The 16899-nt window shown below is 37.8% G+C and overlaps 1 protein-coding gene across 3 annotated transcripts in view; it reads right to left on the bottom strand.

The window, feature by feature from the left end:
• Positions 1-16899, bottom strand: part of TEC (tec protein tyrosine kinase) — a 115013-nt gene that overhangs the window by 78154 nt on the left and 19960 nt on the right. For all 3 annotated transcript variants that reach the window (XM_031434995.2, XM_010992858.3, XM_031434986.2), the window contains exon 2: positions 1346-1531. In XM_031434995.2, the coding sequence (XP_031290855.1) occupies positions 1346-1483 (138 nt within the window). In that variant the 5' untranslated portion in view covers positions 1484-1531. The remainder of the gene's footprint in view (positions 1-1345; positions 1532-16899) is intronic.

The following is a 16899-nucleotide window of genomic DNA, read 5'->3' as shown; positions in this document are numbered from 1 at the left end:
TGTAATATAGCATATATACCATACATTACATAACACTCCCAGCAGGAACTGGGACACCCCTAAATAATTAAACACATTAATATTTCTGTATACACATATATGCAAAAAATTCACACTGAGTAGGATAAATAAAGACTAGAAATAGCTTCATCTAAGGTCAGGCTTTGCAACTGAAAGAGTTTTTGAAGTTTGGGTCTTCAGCACCTGGGGATTCAGGAAGGTAGGTAAAGGACGATAGTCATAAATCACATGAACCTACAGAATTCCACTGGTCACAATGACAAGCCACAGCAGAAACTAACAGAGTTGAGGACCACCAGGGAGAAGCAATGCCATTCTGTCTGAATCAGGGGAACCAAAACAGAGAGAAATCAGTGGGAGAAATTAGTGGAATCGAAACAAAACAGAAACAAAATAAAAACAAGTAAATCCATTTCTGAGGATTCTGCTCTAGGAAAAAAGTAGAATTAAATAAAATAAAAGCAAACATCAAGATCGCCAACAATCCACTGTAACCAGCTAGACACTGGTATGTGGTCAACAAGGGAACCCAGTCTCTCCAGCCATTCCCTGGAATCCAGGAATATTTTTAAAAGGGAGGCACATGGCTAGACCCATAGTCCTAGATGTCACATTCGCAAGATGTCAGGAGGAAAAGGTGGGCCAGGCACCACTATACATTCATGCATGTACCTCATCTAGTGGTAAACCAGAGACTACAACAACTGCAAAGCCTGGAGCTGGCTGACAATGTTCCCCCCACGCCAAGCCACATGCTCACTGACCAGGTCCTTAGTGAGCCACTTCTCCCTGCTCCCGTCAAAGGAACTTTGCAGTACTGCTCATCACAAAAACACTGAATAGTTCTGCTGTCGGTGAACTTCAGTAATGGCTTGGGTCCACCAAATCACTAACCAGTTTTAAGTAACTTTCACTTAGTAATGAAGAAATATTAATATAAAGTGATGAACACAGATGCAGTTTATACGTGCTGAAGAAGACTCTGATGCATAATATGGTAGCTTATAGGAAAGAGCCAGGTACGCAGTATACTTAATGAATTCCACAATGATCCAAAACTGATGTAGGAATTTGTTTTCTCCAACAGGTTAATTCAGTAGGCTGATATAAAATGTACACTTATGTATACTAAACCCATAACTCAGACTTGTGAACAATTTCTATTCATATCCTAAACTTCATCTTTCAAATCCAAATGATAACAAATCATTACCTTAGCTTTATTAACTTAAAGCTTATTCCATAACATTTAGGGGTGTGGGGAACAACAGTATTATAAAATAGTATCAATATAGAAAGCAGCAAAGTAAACTTTGTCTCCTACCTCTGCTCGACCCTCATAGTAGGTTAACATGGACTTTGTCAGCACAAAAAGTCTCTCTTTGTAGTTTAAGGGTGATGTCTTCTTTTTCTGCTGTGACCTTTTAATAAGAATCTCTTCTAGAATAGTGTTACAATTCATCTCGGTCTTCTGATCGCTGTTTCTCCTGCCATTGAAGATCCCAGTGTTCTAAAGTGAGAAAATAAACAGTTGTAATAAAATGTGGCATGTAAATTATCCAAGGATAATGTCATTCCAAATTAACAAAATAGACTTTACTCTGAGCATAGCTGGAGCTGATGACTGTTAGGTTACTCTATGCACCCGAACTGAAAATGCCCAGGGCACAAGAGTTCAGCCTCCTCTTCTCCCTCAGCCCCATCCTGTTCCTCCAACTCCCAGCATTTCACAAGAATCTAACGAAGGTTTGTCGTGATGATGACTCACTCCTCTGTACCTCCCGGCCATCCCTTAGCTTGGTGGCACACTCTTCTGCACTTGATTGCAGGGAAACAATTATCTCAGATGGAAAAGTGCATCACCTGCACGGCTGGTTTAGGCTGATATTTAAATTGCCTCAGGTTCCTGGATGAGTACATAGTACAAAATGAATTACCACAGTGGTGGACAGGATTCAATCTCCAGCTCTAATAAGGATGTAATCTTTTTTTTTTCCTTATTGAAGTATAGTTGATTTACAATGTTGTGTTAGTTTCTGGTGTACAACACCGTGACTCAGTTATACATATATATTTTTTTTTCATTATAGGTTATTATAGGTTTTTCATTATAGGTTATTACAAGAATATAGTTCCCTGTGCTATACAGTAGGACCTTGTTGTTTATTTTATATATAGCAGTTTGTATCTGTTAATCTCAAACTCCTGTAATATCACTTACACGTAGAACCTAAAAAAAAGATAAAAAGATCAAGCATCCTAGTCACCAGAGCCACGGGGATGTTCCCTGATTTCTACACTACAGTTCTCTTCCCTGCAGCCCGTCTCAACCACAAGAGAAAAGGAAGCCCACCCAGCCACAGCTAACCCTCCTCAGCTCATCTAGGAAACCCACCTCACACAGTAGCCCCTCAGCTAACCCCGTACCTCCCTGCCTACTAAGGGCAGAGCTCATCTGCATAAGGTCCTCAGCCCTATATCTGGAGCCCCCACAACCAGACTATCCACACCTACACTAATAAGCCATCTAAATTCAACGACATTTAACTCTCTGAAAATCAGAGATACTCAGCAACGGTCCAAAGATTCTTACTTGAGACACGTTGAATGGACAACAGCCCTTTCTTCCCTTCCCTCCACCACACCCTTACAAGAAGTCACTGCATATCAAACCAGAGAGGCAACAGGAGTCATGCGAAGAGCATAAGCGGTTATCAGAGAGCAGAGCCAGGAACTTGACCCTCAGTTTGCCAGTGAGGAATTCCACCATCTTCACACCCGACATGACACCCCAGAAGCACCCCTACAATTCCCTGTTACCAATCTGTCGTCAACCAGTCAGGCCCTCCAATTTCTGCAAAGTTACTTTACAACAGCTTAACCTCTGAACGTCAGTTTTCTTCATTCACAAAATATGGAAGTAAATACCACAAGGTTACTAGTGAGGTTTAATGAGATGTGGGAGAGAACTCACTTACAATGAAAACACTATACAAATGTTTATTGCTGTTATTTCCTAATTGCAATGCTCTCTTCCTAGCTCAAAGCATCATAATCTGGGTCATGACAGTAGCTTTCCAACTGGTCTTCCTTTCACCCCTGGCTCCTGCCTCACTTTATTCAAACTACATACCCCTTATTCCCATTGGATCAACCTTCAAAGATACCATTTTTATCCTGCCACTGCATTCACTAGAAATCCTCAGTGCCTCCCCAAAGCCTCCTCACCACATGCAGAATGAAGTCAAAACTCCTTAGACAAAACACTGGAGAATGTCCACAATCTGGCTGTAACCTAACATCCAATCTTTACTTCCACTGTTCCCCAGACACTCCACACCCTAGTCAAAATAATCAGCATCCATTCCCTGTCCTAGAAAATCCCCTCTCTCCACCTGTGAAAACTCTACTAGCTCAAAAGTCACCTCTCTGATGAAGCCTTTCTGGATGGTTCCAATTAATTAAAAACTATCCAGTTCCTGTGCCCGTGATTTCTGAATCACCATCACAGAGCTCACCATCATCTTCCATGCTCTGTAGCAACTGATGTACACATTCTAACTTCTCACCTAGATTTTAAGCTCCTAAAGGAATCGTTTTTAACCTTAACATTAGAATCACGTAGGGAGAGTTTTTTTAGAATGCAGATGCCCAGAACCCAAGCCCAGATACTTTGAATTGGTCTGGGGTGAGTCCCAGGGCAGCAGGATTTAATGTGCTGGTAGGTTTGCGAGCCCCAATCTTAAGCGAAGAGATTGGGCGCTTACACTAAGTCTTTACACCACACTTGGTGTCTAGAGCAGCCTCTCAATAAGCAGCTGGATAACAGACCCAACTGACCTATTCTCCTAAGCGGAGAAGTCAGAGAAAAGCTCTTGTTGCTTGGCATCTATGTTGGTCATCTTTATTTTAAATTAAAATTTTGACACTCTATCTTTTTGTTCCTGAAAAACTGTTGATGTGTAAATATGACTTATTTGGAAATCTTCTTCTCAACTTTGTGCAACATATTTTCAATGTAGGGTAAAGATGACAACTTTCAAGAGTGGTGTATAAGGGAAAAGCAAGCTACACTCCGGAAGAACAGGCCACATGCAAATATGGAATTCCCAGCCCAACAAGCAATACCATAGTTATAAAACAAAAGGCAGACGTTGGAAAGCCCAGGAGGATAAGTGGGGCATGGCTCATCCGCAGGACTAGAAGCAAAAGGTTTCAACATCAGGACGGGGGAAGTATTTCATGTAGAATGTGTAGGGAAGAAAAAAAAACCTTACCGTTTTTGTATAAGAGATTAATAGTCTTATATAGAATCATACCATTTGAGTCAAAAGGAATCTTAGCCATCACTTAAATCTGTGACCATCCCCTTACAAATTAAGGAGCTGAGGTTTAGAAAGTTTAATGAGTTGCTCAAAGGCACACAAACCCAGACTAGAAGTCTCCTGGTCCCAGGAGAAGGGCCCCCTCCAGCTCCAGCATTCTGTACCATACAATTAAAAGTTTGTTGTTGTTTTAATAACCCGTTGGTCAAAGAACACTATTAAAGGTCACATAAATGAAGGAAAATTCTCCTCATGTAGATTTCCAGTTAAAGACAGAGGGCTGAGAGTACACTTTAGCCTAGGCTCCCTCCTGAAACCCCATTAAATCAGTTCTGCTGTTGTCACAAAGGAATTAACTATCAAAGAAACAGAAAACAGGACAGGAGATAAGAAAATTTTAGAAACTGGAAGGAAATAAACATGCTGGGGAGAAGCCTGGAAACAACCAATGGTATGTCTAATAGTGGCGAAGGACTTAAAGCAAAAGAATTGTTTGTGGGTCTACTTAAAAAAGAGAATCCTCAAACCCCCAACTCATTGGTTGACCTATTGAACCTAGATAAGAGAAGACTCAAAAGTCAAAAGGCAAAAGTTACAGAGGCTAGCTGACTTATCTCATCTCTCACAGGAATGCAGTCCCCACCCAGCCCACTGACACATGGTGGGTGACTGTGACGCTGGACTGGGCGGGGCAAGTCAACCTGGAAGCAGACTCAGCAGTGCTGCACTGAGAATAGTTGTTTCTTACTGTCCATATAATAGAGGTACAACGACTGATTTAACACATACTCTTTAAGACAGGCTTGGGTTTCACGCTGAAGGTCCCCACTGTGATCTTTGGCTGTGATTGGGTTGGAGTGCCTCCTGACTGCTAAAAAGGAAAATGGGAGGGAGTGGGAGGAGAGAAAAATAACAACGGATGGAGAAAAAAGTTTTGAGAAAAGAAACCACGTGCAATACTGTCACCCAAAAACTGGGTTCGCCTCATGGTGGCTGTCGAGCCAAAAAGACACAACCAAACCAAAGCACAGGAGAAGGAAGGATTTATTACTTGCAGCAAGTAAGGAGAACACCGGGGATATTCCCCACAGCAGTATCTCCCCTAAGCAGCAAATTTGGGGCTGGAGCAAGAATTCAGCATAGCATTGAGGCAAAAGTTGATGGAGCCTGGGACCTAGTTGATTGAAGTCAGGAGGGTCAGCAAAGGTCAACATTATCATTCCAGCTGATCTGGTGGCTGAGTGCTCAAGGCGGGGTTGAACTCTGCAGAACAGCTCAAGAATGTGCTTCAGGCTCATCTTTACATCGGAAACATAACTGGGAGTCTTTACAACTGATAATATGGCTAAGTTATCTCCCTGGCCTGGTAATAGCTGTTTTTATCTTCTTTCACTCCCTTAAAATTATTAACTACTGAGACCTATTCTGCAAGAGCAGGCTGAGATCACAAAATGGCTTAGGCCTAAAATGGCTTCTCCTTGGTTAAGAAAGTTATGTCTAGTTCTCCTCTAGGGACCCCGACCCTATCTGCTTACAATATCTCAAAGCATCAACAAATATATTAACTATACAGGAGATTCATAGTTAAGTGATTCTAGACAGAAACAAAAGATGTCATAACATAAAAATTGCTCATTAGTCAACTGCCTACATAGGCCCCAATTAAATATTCCTTCCACATTACTACGTTCTGCTTCTTTGCTGGTCATTCTCTCTGACTGAATGAAGGAATCAAACAGTCAACAATATCAAATATTTAGAAGATGAAAGTTTTCAAGAAGTCGAAAATGGGAGTAATGTTGGAGAAATACTCTGATCACACTCAATGTCACAGGCAAATGAGGACCTTGAAGTTAGTTAGCTAGTAAAAATAAAGTAAAATAACACAGTAACAAGTGTCGAAGATGATTTACACTTAAAATACTAAAATGCACGGTGGCAGACTTCTTTTTGCTCCCTTCCCCACTGGTAACCCCCTGTCCTCATCCACTCTCCCCTTCTTCCTGGCCATATGGGCTGGAGATGGTATTTCCCAGCCTTCTTTGCAGTTAGAGGTGGCCATCTAAGTTAAAGCCAAAGGGATATGTGCAGCCAGGGATATGAGGGTCACCTCTAACTTAAAGACAAGCTACTTTCCCTGGATTTTTAGGGCATTTTCCACCTCCCCACCAGCTGGAAAGTGCACATGGCAGACTCAACTTTCCTTATGCATTGAAGACATCACTGTAGGGAGTAGAGGAGGGAACAAGATGGAACCTAGCCCTTAAACGACTTCATGGAGCAGAGTTTCCCCCTAGTCTAGACTTGCTCACCTACTTTGTGATAGATAAACACACTTTTATCTTATTTTAGAAATGACGTATGGTGGTTTCTTTGTTATAGTGACTTAACTTTTATTCTACCTCATGATACACCCCTGCAAAAATTGATAAAGCTTTCTAATGCTTTTGAAAAACATGGCCCTCTTAAATCTGTGCTGACAAATCCAAATGTAAAGTGAAGGAAGACAAAACTTTTTATCATGCATTTTCATCAGAAAATTCTCAAGAAAACTAACATTTGACTCCCTTTTTGTTCTAAGAGTTAACAATTATAATCTAAATGGTGCCATATATGAGATAAAATAAACATGTTTTCACTTTATTTTTCAAGATAATGTATGAATCATAAGGCCTTTTTTCTCCCTTTTTTACTAGTCACTATGAAATGTAAGTGGATTCACTTTAAATGACAATATTCTGGCACTAATCCTCTTCCTGTGAGAGAATTTCTGATACACAACAAATATTTTTCTTTCTGCTTCTTGTTAATTCAGAAAGAAACAATAACCAGTGAAAACTAGGCATGAATAACAAGTTTCTAAGTAGGTACTGTGATTTTCAGCAACTTTCACTAGGAGAAAACATAAAATTTGGAAATTATACATAAAGTAATCTAATACCAATATATTTCTTGACTACATTAATCTAAATTGTTTTTAACATAAAACATTCATCTATGTCAACAAATTATTCTCCTATTATTTTCAAAATAGGAATAAAGAACCCAAGTCATTATTGTGTTCAGTTTTTTTACAGAATGAGCGAACTTCTTTAACAAAGAATTTCAAGAACAAAAACAGTGAGATTGAGGAGGAAAACTCTTAAGAGATATCCCAGCCAGCTAAAATGTGAGACAACTGTGGTAACCTGAACACTAACTGCATATTGGTGACATTTAGGTTTGTGGTAAGGTTTACTTGATGATATCAAAATAGTGTTAGGTTGTTTTGGAGTTTTTTGGTATGGTGATGCTCTTGCGACTGTATTTTTTTAAAAGTTATTATCTTTTAGAGATACATACTGAAAAATTTATGGATAAAATATCTGTGGTTTGCTTCATAATCAAAATAAAATTGCTCATGAGTTGACAACTATTGAAGCTAAGTGAGGCACACAGGGGTTCATTACACTTTCTTATTTTTGTTTGTCTTTGAAGTTTTCCATAACAAAAAGTTTTAAAAATATGTTTAAGGGAATAACATGGTTTTCTACATCCCTGTCATCCAACATTTTGGAACTGGTAAGAAAGAGAAGAAAAAGATGGGAGGAAGAAGAGAGGGAGAGAAGGGGGGAAAAAAGAACAAGGCAGACAAATCTAAGCAGAAAAAGGGTGTGGTCTCTGCTTCCTTAAGTATATTACTACCACACGATCCAATTCATTATGAAAGCTCTTCCAATGATTTCTTGAGTCAGCAGAGCTTCATGATAACATGATGTGATCCCATTTCTTCCCCAACAGGAATATGTGGTTTCCAGCACCGAAAATAAAACCACAGTCTATGCAACATTTGTCCTTGTTATAATTCCTCTTTTCTCCCCTCTCTTTCCTTTCCTTTCTCCCCGGATCAAATTCCATGAAAGCAGAAGTTAGCTTTTCAAGGCTGCAGCATGGTGAAAAGAAAATTCTGTACAGATTGACTAAGTGCCAAAGCACAGCGGTCAGTCAGGTAAAGCGAGCAGACCCTAACTGCTGCCTTCTTATAAAAATCATTTGAAAGCTCCCCAAAGGTAAGCATTGCAAGTGAAACCACAGAGAACACTGAAACAAGTAGGCAAATATGACCAGAGAATTATTTACCCTTCCTTCTGAAGCTTGTGAATGAAGAAATTCCAAAATTGAAATGTCAGCTGTTATATACCTGATCTCTAAGAGGAAAAAAGTAGACTGATAAAAATACTAATTCCAGAGAAAACATTCTCACACGTCACTTTTAACAAGTAGAAGTTGCAAACTACATTCAAAAAGTATCATGGATATAAGCCATGATCTAATTACTGTTTGGAAAATGTCCAGTGACTTTTTTTTAATGGAATGATAATTAGCAGACAGTATTATATTAACTCCAAGTGTACAACACAGTGATTCACTATTTTCTTTACTTACATAAACTTTTAAAACTTTAATTAATGGAAATAAAACATTTCTTAAGAGGTACCCCTCTGAATATACGCAAGCCATCTTTTGTTAGCTTCTTTAAAATAAAATTTATCCATGCTAGGCAATTAAAATATTAAAACAAGTGACAATATGTTTCTGATAAAAATAAATCAATTTATGTCAACATGGTCATTACTTGTACTTAGTATCTGAGTTACAAAGTCATTCAAATTTCAAATAATATTAATCATGTAAAATGTTTTTGATTCACTATTTTTACGTATTATGAAATGATCACCACAAAAGTTACTGTCAGCATACAAAGTTATTACAGTATCATTGACTATATTCCCTATGCTGTGTATTGCTTCCTGGTGTCTTATTTGTTTCATAGCTGAAAATTTGACCCTCTTAATCCCCTTCACCTATTTCATCCACCCTCTCACTCCCCTCTCCTCTGGCAATCACCAGTTTATTCTCTGAATCTGTGTGTCCGTTTCTGTTTTGTTTTGGTTTGTTTGTTTTGCTTTTTAGATTCCACATATAAGTGAAATCATATAGTATTGGTTTTTCCGTGTCTGATTTATTTCACTTAGCATAATACTTTCCAGGTCCATCTATATTGCTGCAAATGGCAAGATTTCACTCTTTTTATGGCAAAGTAGTATTCCAAGTACATGCATATGTGTGTGTGTGTGTATACCACATCCTCTTTATTCATTCATTAATCAGTGGACACTGAGATTGCTTGCATACCTTGGCTACTGTAAATAGTGCTGCAATGAACATAGAAATATGTATATCTTTTCCCACAGTGGCTGCACCAATTTACATTCCCACCAATCACACACAAGGTTTCCTTTTCTCCACATCCTCAACATTTGTTGTTTCTTGCCTTTTTGATGATAGCCGTTCCAACAAATGTGAGGTGGTATCTCATTATTGTTTTAATAAGCATTTCCCTGATGATTAGTGGTACTGACCATCTTCTCATGTGCCTGTTGGCCATCTGTATGTCTTCTTCAGAAAAACATCTATTCAGGGCCTCTGCCCATTTTTCAGTCAGGCTGTTTTTACATTGAACTGTATGAATTCTTTATGTATTTTGGATATTAACCCCTTACTAAATACATGGTTTGCAAATTTCTCCCATTTAGTGGGTTGTCTTTTTGTTTTGTTGGTGGTTTCCTTTGCTGTGCAAAGGCTTAGTTTGATGTAGTCCCATTTGTTTGTGTTTGCTTTGGCTGCCCTAGCCTGAGGAGATATAACCAAAAAATACTGCTAAGACAGAGGTCAAAGAGATCACTGCCTATATGTTCTAGGAGTTTCATGGTTTCAGGTCTTATGTTCAAGTTTTTGACTCATTTTGAGTTTATTTTTTAATATGGCATAAGAAAAGTAATATATATAAATCTGTTGTATTTCTATATACTAATAACAAACTATCAGAAAGAGAAATGAAGAAACAATCCCTTTTACAACTAAATTTAGCCAATGAGAAGAAAGATCTGTACTGTGAAAACTATAAGACACCAAGGAAAGAAACTGAAGACAACACAAATAAATGGAAAAATATACCATGCTCATGGATTCAATATCATTAAAACTTCCATACTACCCAAAGCAACTGACAGAGTCAATGCAATCTCTATCAAAATACCAATGGCATTTTTCACACAAATAGAACAAATAATCCAAAATGTCTATGGAATCACAAATGACCCCAAAAAGTCAAAGAAATTTTAAGAAAGAACAAAACCAGAGGTATCACACTCCTTAGTTTCAAACTATACTATAGACCTATGGTAACCAAAACTGTATGGCACTGGCACAAAAACAGGCACAATGGCACAGAATAAAGAGCCCCCAAATAAAGCGATACTCATATGGTCAATTAACCTACAACAAAGAAGGCAAGAACATACAGTGACAGAAAAGACGGTCTCTTCAATAAATGGTGTTGGAAAAGCTGGACAGCTACATGCAAAAGAATGAAACTGGATCTTTTTCATACACCCTACCTCTAATGAAGTAAACTGATAATGTACTTTCCTGTTCTTTGCTTTACCCATCACTGGGTCACCATCTGGACCATTTATGATATATAATGCTGCTTTTTTTAAAAAAATAGAAGGAAATTCACTGATACTTCTCCCGTTGAATCTGAGTGGCCTTATGACTCCTTCAATTAATATAGTACAGCAGAAGGGTTACTACATAATCTCTGAGGCTAGGCCAGAAAAGGCCAAGTTGCTCCTACCTGGTTCTTGTGGACTTCTCATTCTTTGGACAGTCCCTCTTGGAACCTCAACATCATACTGAGAGAGGCTTTCACTGAATTGAGAAGCCACATATAGGTATTCTAGTGCAGAACTCTGTTGAGTCCAGCCTTCAAATCATCCCAGTCCAGGAGCCAGACATATGAGTGAGGAAATTCTCAGATGAATCCAGCCTGAGTTGTCCAAGTTGTCCAACACTTCCAGCTACCAAGTGTTCCAAGATAAGAGCATGGATACCATGGAAGAGATGTTCCCACTGTGCGCTATCAAATTCTTAGCTTACACAATCAATGAGTGTGATAAAATGGTTGTTATTGTGTGCCTGTATGTTTAAGGTGGTTTGTTATACAGCGATAGATAACTGGAACATATAATTAATATACTATATCATTCTTGACTACCTCGTTCTCATTTCATTTATCTCTAATCCCTGTCAACCCTCTTCGTTCCCTTAAATGTTTCCTCCTCTTCACTCTTCAATCTTTGCACCACATTCAGTTTATGAACCAATTTGTCCACAGGAATAGTTTCAGACATTCTTATAACCATTCATTCAGGCATTCACTGCATAGCAATGACATATGAGGAACTATACATGAGGCAATGAAGTGGTTACAAAGATGAGAAAAACACGACCTTTGCTCTAGGGAAGCACAGATAAAAGAGACTTAAAAACAAAGCATTACAATAAAATCTATAGAGGGCTATGAAAGTGATACTGGGCAAAGCACTTTAGAACACTAAGAGTCCCTAGAAATCACTAGCACATGATCACTAAAGAGGAAACAATTACCCCTCTTCAAAGTATGGTGGACCACTTCAATGAGGATGTGACATACAGACAGAATTTTGACAGATGGTTAGAGATACATCAACACATGAATAAAAGTAGTTGTTAATGCTCTGGTCTGTATAATCACTTCCATGTATAACATATATGAAAAGTCTTTCTTAAAAGTTGCTTGATTTTAATAAGAATCATAAACAGGAAATAGTTTAAAATGACATGGGTTCACTATGTCATTTTCAGAAGTTTTATACTGGCTCTTCATTATGAGCTCTAATTTTGAGTATTTTATTAGTACAGAAAGGTTAAACAGAAAAGCAATAAATAGCCTTAGTTATAGAAAAATGACTCTTTGAACTATATATTCTTCCCTTTACAGGCCAGATGCATTCCAGGTATATGGCTGAAATTAAAATAAATTCTAACTAGAATAATTTGTCTATTTGGATTCAATTGCAGAATTAAAAATATATTTCCAAGGGGAAAAACATTTATTCAATATACATGATACAAATCTTTGGAAAGAAACAATGCCATTCTGGGTGTTAAAGAATTGAGAAATGGTTTCATAGAATTTTCAAAATTTGTCAACGGTTTGAACTGAAATCTAGTATTTTACAGAAATTTCACTTCACCATCATCCTACTACTTTCAACTACCTTCTCCAAAGTAAACAAATGTTTCCCACTCATAAGCATCCTCTAACCATACAAAGATTTTGAAGCTAGATACTTCTCCTACTGGGGTGATATCCAAGCATTAAATCTCAATATCATGTTTTGCCAACAGATGACTGCATATTTCAGTGCACCCGAACATTCCATTTGAAAAATCATAGTCTATAAATAGATGCCCCATTTTTTTCCAGTGCTGTGTAAAATTGTGAAAATCAGCTTTACTTAAATAAGCAATACTGATATTTAGATAGCCCAAACAGAATAAATTAGTTAATATATGTGTGTGTGTATGCATGTGTACACATATGTTACACAGACATAGGACTCTCAATTCCCAGGGAGGGTATAGCTCAGTGGTAAAGTGCTACTTAGCATGCATGAGGTCCTGGTTCAGTCCCCGGCACCTCCATGAAAACAAATAAATAAATAAACCTGCCCCTCCATGAATGAATGAATGAATGAATCTTCATTCTACTTCAAAGCAATTTCTCAAAAGCATATTTCCAACTGTTTTTTCCCCTCTGAATATTCCATCTTAACAAAAATCAAGCAAAAGAAAGTATAGTATTCAGCACAATCTAGCAACCAGTACACTGCTAAGACACAGGAGGTAGTCAGTAAGTACAGGATGGCTTAATGATTTCACTTTATTTAAGCCTCAGTGGTATTTACTTCAAAAGCCAAACCTCAAAGGTAACAGAAGTAACTATTTCAGACCCTTCACTATTGTTAGTTTATCTTATTGTCACTGGACAGACCTGAAGAAAAAATATCTTTCAAAAGTATATTTGTCTGCATTTTAAACGATCAGGGTCTTTGAGTCATAAATTAACAAAAACCTAACAGGATTTTTTTCTCCTCTGAGATGTTCCTGAGGATTAATTCTGCCCTGTGCAAGGGGTTCTTTTTTCTGAAGGGGCTGGTAGCTCAGCGCTTACTCATCCCAGAGGCCCAGGCCAGAGTCTCACACATCTCTGATGGTGGAAAATGACAATGCTTCCTCCCAGCTGCCTGCTCAGCTCTTTCATGTGACAGGTCTCTGACCCCCACTACTCTGAATCCCCTGTTAATACACAAAAGTGAGCCTCGATGTAGGATAACCTTCTCTGCCCTTAACTGACAATGCAACTGAAAGCAAAACTCACAAACTCTGAGGCCCCACGATGTTATCGGTAGATTAATGCACTGAAGCTGATGATCTCTAACCTAGTCTCTAGCCCTAAAATTCTATGTGGCTCAACATTCTAAAAACCCACTTGTTCACCATTTTACTATTGTACTAAACACAGAAAATTCAACCACCTAGAAGGTAGGCCTGTATCTCTTGATACACTTGTCCCCTGACAGAGCAGGAGAAGACATTAACAACGGTTCTTCAAACATCATCCTAAAGATTTCTTTCCCTATGTCACCCTCTGTTATCTTATTTCACCAGTTACTTACGTTGGAACTTCTGGCTAAGCAACATGATTCAGTAGAAGGAAACCGAACTTTCAAATCTGACTGACCTGGCTCCATATCTTAGCTTTGCCATTTATTAGCTGTATAACTTTATGCAAGTTACTTAATTTCTTTGAGACTATTTAAAAAGAAAATAATGATACCAACACCTTATAGGAGTATCAAGAGGCATAAATCAGAAGATGCACGTAAATTTTCTTACAGCAAATACTCAGAGAAGCAACCGCTCAGATGGTTTTGCCGTATCTTTGCTCTGAACTGATACACGTCTACACATTTGACAGCTGTTAACTGAGCATCTACTAAGGGCCAGATATGCTATCAGGTCTGGGACACAAAATAAAGCATAAGATACAGCCAGTAAGGTGTCCACAGTCTAGGAAAAAGGGCATACGTAACAGAAGCCAATGATACCATTACCATGCAGTAAGCATTATACCACAGATGGATACAAGCTTCAGCCCTGCCAGAGGTGGCAGGTGGAAAGATAACTGGAGAAGATGACGTCTGAGCCGGGCTAAAGGCTGAGTTAGCTGTCACCTCTGGAAGATGGTGGGCCAATGCCACATCGCAGTGCAAGTGCTCAGCCTTATGAAATGCAAGGTGAGTTTAAAGAAAAACTAACAGTAAAAGCCATTTCTATTAATTTAAATACATTCTATTTCAATAATCCTTCCTCTCCCCCATCCCCACCCAAAGAATGCTAATTCCACTAATAAAAAGAAATCAAAATCCAAAACAATTTCCTTCCAGCCTTGTGTTTACTTGTTCATTCATTTTTCAACCAAACAACATTTATTTAAAATCTACTCTATATTAGGCAGTGTGACAGGGATACAACAATGCAACGGAAAATACAGGCACCGTCTTCTGGGAGCTTACACTCTAGTGGGATTTTGACCCATCCAGTGCCTTAAAGACCCATCCCCTGCAACATCCTTCTTCTCAGCTTCCACACAGAGGACAGGGACGTATTGTATCCAGGTCATCTGATTACAGAAAATGAGGGCTGGGCACTCCAATAACTAGAAACCATTAGGTCCAAACCTCTCAGTTGAAAGATATAAATATTGGAGTTTAAAAAAGTTGAGTTGACAAAAAAAATCTTCCCTTTCTTTGGTCATTGACACTATTATCAATATCTTAATTAAAAACTAACCACTCACCATTGCTATTTTTTGAGAACTCTAGGCTATGTTTTTTTAAATGTCATTTAAGAGATAAGGTTTCTTCACACACACAATCACATAGCCCTTTAACTTTTAAAACTGCACCCCACTCTATTTAATTTCATTAAGTGAGTTAATACACATAAAGCACTCAGAAGAGTACCTGGCATGTAAGTGTGTTGTAAGTGCTTGCTATCAGTCTTGCCATCTTTAATTAATTTTTATAGTGTTACTACTAATCACTTAGAAATTAAAATGTCCAAGAGTCCCTTAGCAGTTTATAAATGAATAAACAAAAGCAAAGAAATGTAACCAAAATAATAATAATAGTAATAGTAATAGTAGTAATAATAATAATAATACTTTTGAGGCTAGAACTCCAGTGTCCTTACTCCTAGACTTCTATAGTAGAAGTCTGGCTACATTAAATAGCTGACAGGCTATATTAAAAAATTTTATTTTTATTGATTTTTAATTTATACCTTGTGCATATCCAGAGAGAAATTGAGACAACTTACAATAAAAATACATGAACAAAATCTAACCAAGGAAGTGTCAGACTCATGCACTGAAAACTACAAAATATTATTGAAAGAAATTAGACCTAAATAAACAGAAAGACATCCATGTTCATGGGTTGAAATGCTTTCCAAATGGCTCTACAGATTCAATGCAATCTCTATCAAAATTCAACTGCCTTTTTTTTTTTTTGCAGAAATGGACAAGCTGATCCTAAAACTCATACAGTAATGCTCAATAGCCAAGTTAACCTCAGAGGGGGGAAAAAAAAAGCAAGGTTGGAGGACTCACATTCCCAATTTCAAAACTTACAACAGTATTACAGTAATCCAAACAGTGTGGAACTACACTAAGACAGATGCACAGATCAACGATATAGAATTGAGAGTCCAGAAAGAAAATCATACATCTATGGTGAATGGATTTTAGCTAAGATGCCAAGACCATTCCACGAGGAAAGAGTAGTCTTTTCAACAAATGGTGCTGGGACAACTGGATATGAATGAATTTGGACCCCTACTTCACACCATACACAAAAATGATCTCTAAATGGATCAAAGACTTAATGTAAGCACTAAAGTTACAAAAACTCTCAGAAAGAAATACAGCTGTTAATTTTCATGATTTTAGATTAGGCAATGGTTTTGGTTGTTTTTTTTTTTTTTTTTTTTTGAATCTTGAAATTTTTTTTCCCCTTTTTCAGTTTTATTAGGTAGAATTATTACAGTTTGACTGCACATACACATTATATAGGCAGTGGTTTGTTAAACACGACACCAAGAGCATAAGCAACAAAAGAAAAACAGATAAACTGGACTTTAACTTAAAAATTTATGTACGTCTAAGGACACTATCAAAAAAGTGCAAAGACAACTCACAGGAAGGGAGAAAATATCTGCAAATGAGAAACTTGCTAAGAGTCTAGTATCCGGAATAGATAAAGAACATTTACAATTGAACAATTTTTAAAAAGCCCAATTTAAAAGTGGGTAAAGGACTTAAACAGATATTACTCCAAAGATGTACAAATGGCCAATAAACACATGAAAAGATGCTCAATATCATTAGTTATTAGGAAAAAGCAAATCAAAACCACAATGAGATCTTATTACACACACACTAGGATGGCTATAATAAAAAAAAAAGGGGGGGGGGGTAGGAGGGTAGAATAAGAAGGATTGGCAAGAATGTGGAGAAACTGGAACCCTCAGACACTGCTGGTGAGAATGTAAAATGGGGCAG

Source organism: Camelus dromedarius, chromosome 1 (assembly GCF_036321535.1).
Source record: "Camelus dromedarius isolate mCamDro1 chromosome 1, mCamDro1.pat, whole genome shotgun sequence".
Lineage (NCBI taxonomy): Eukaryota > Metazoa > Chordata > Mammalia > Artiodactyla > Camelidae > Camelus > Camelus dromedarius.
This window is presented reverse-complemented; position numbering and strand designations above follow the sequence as displayed.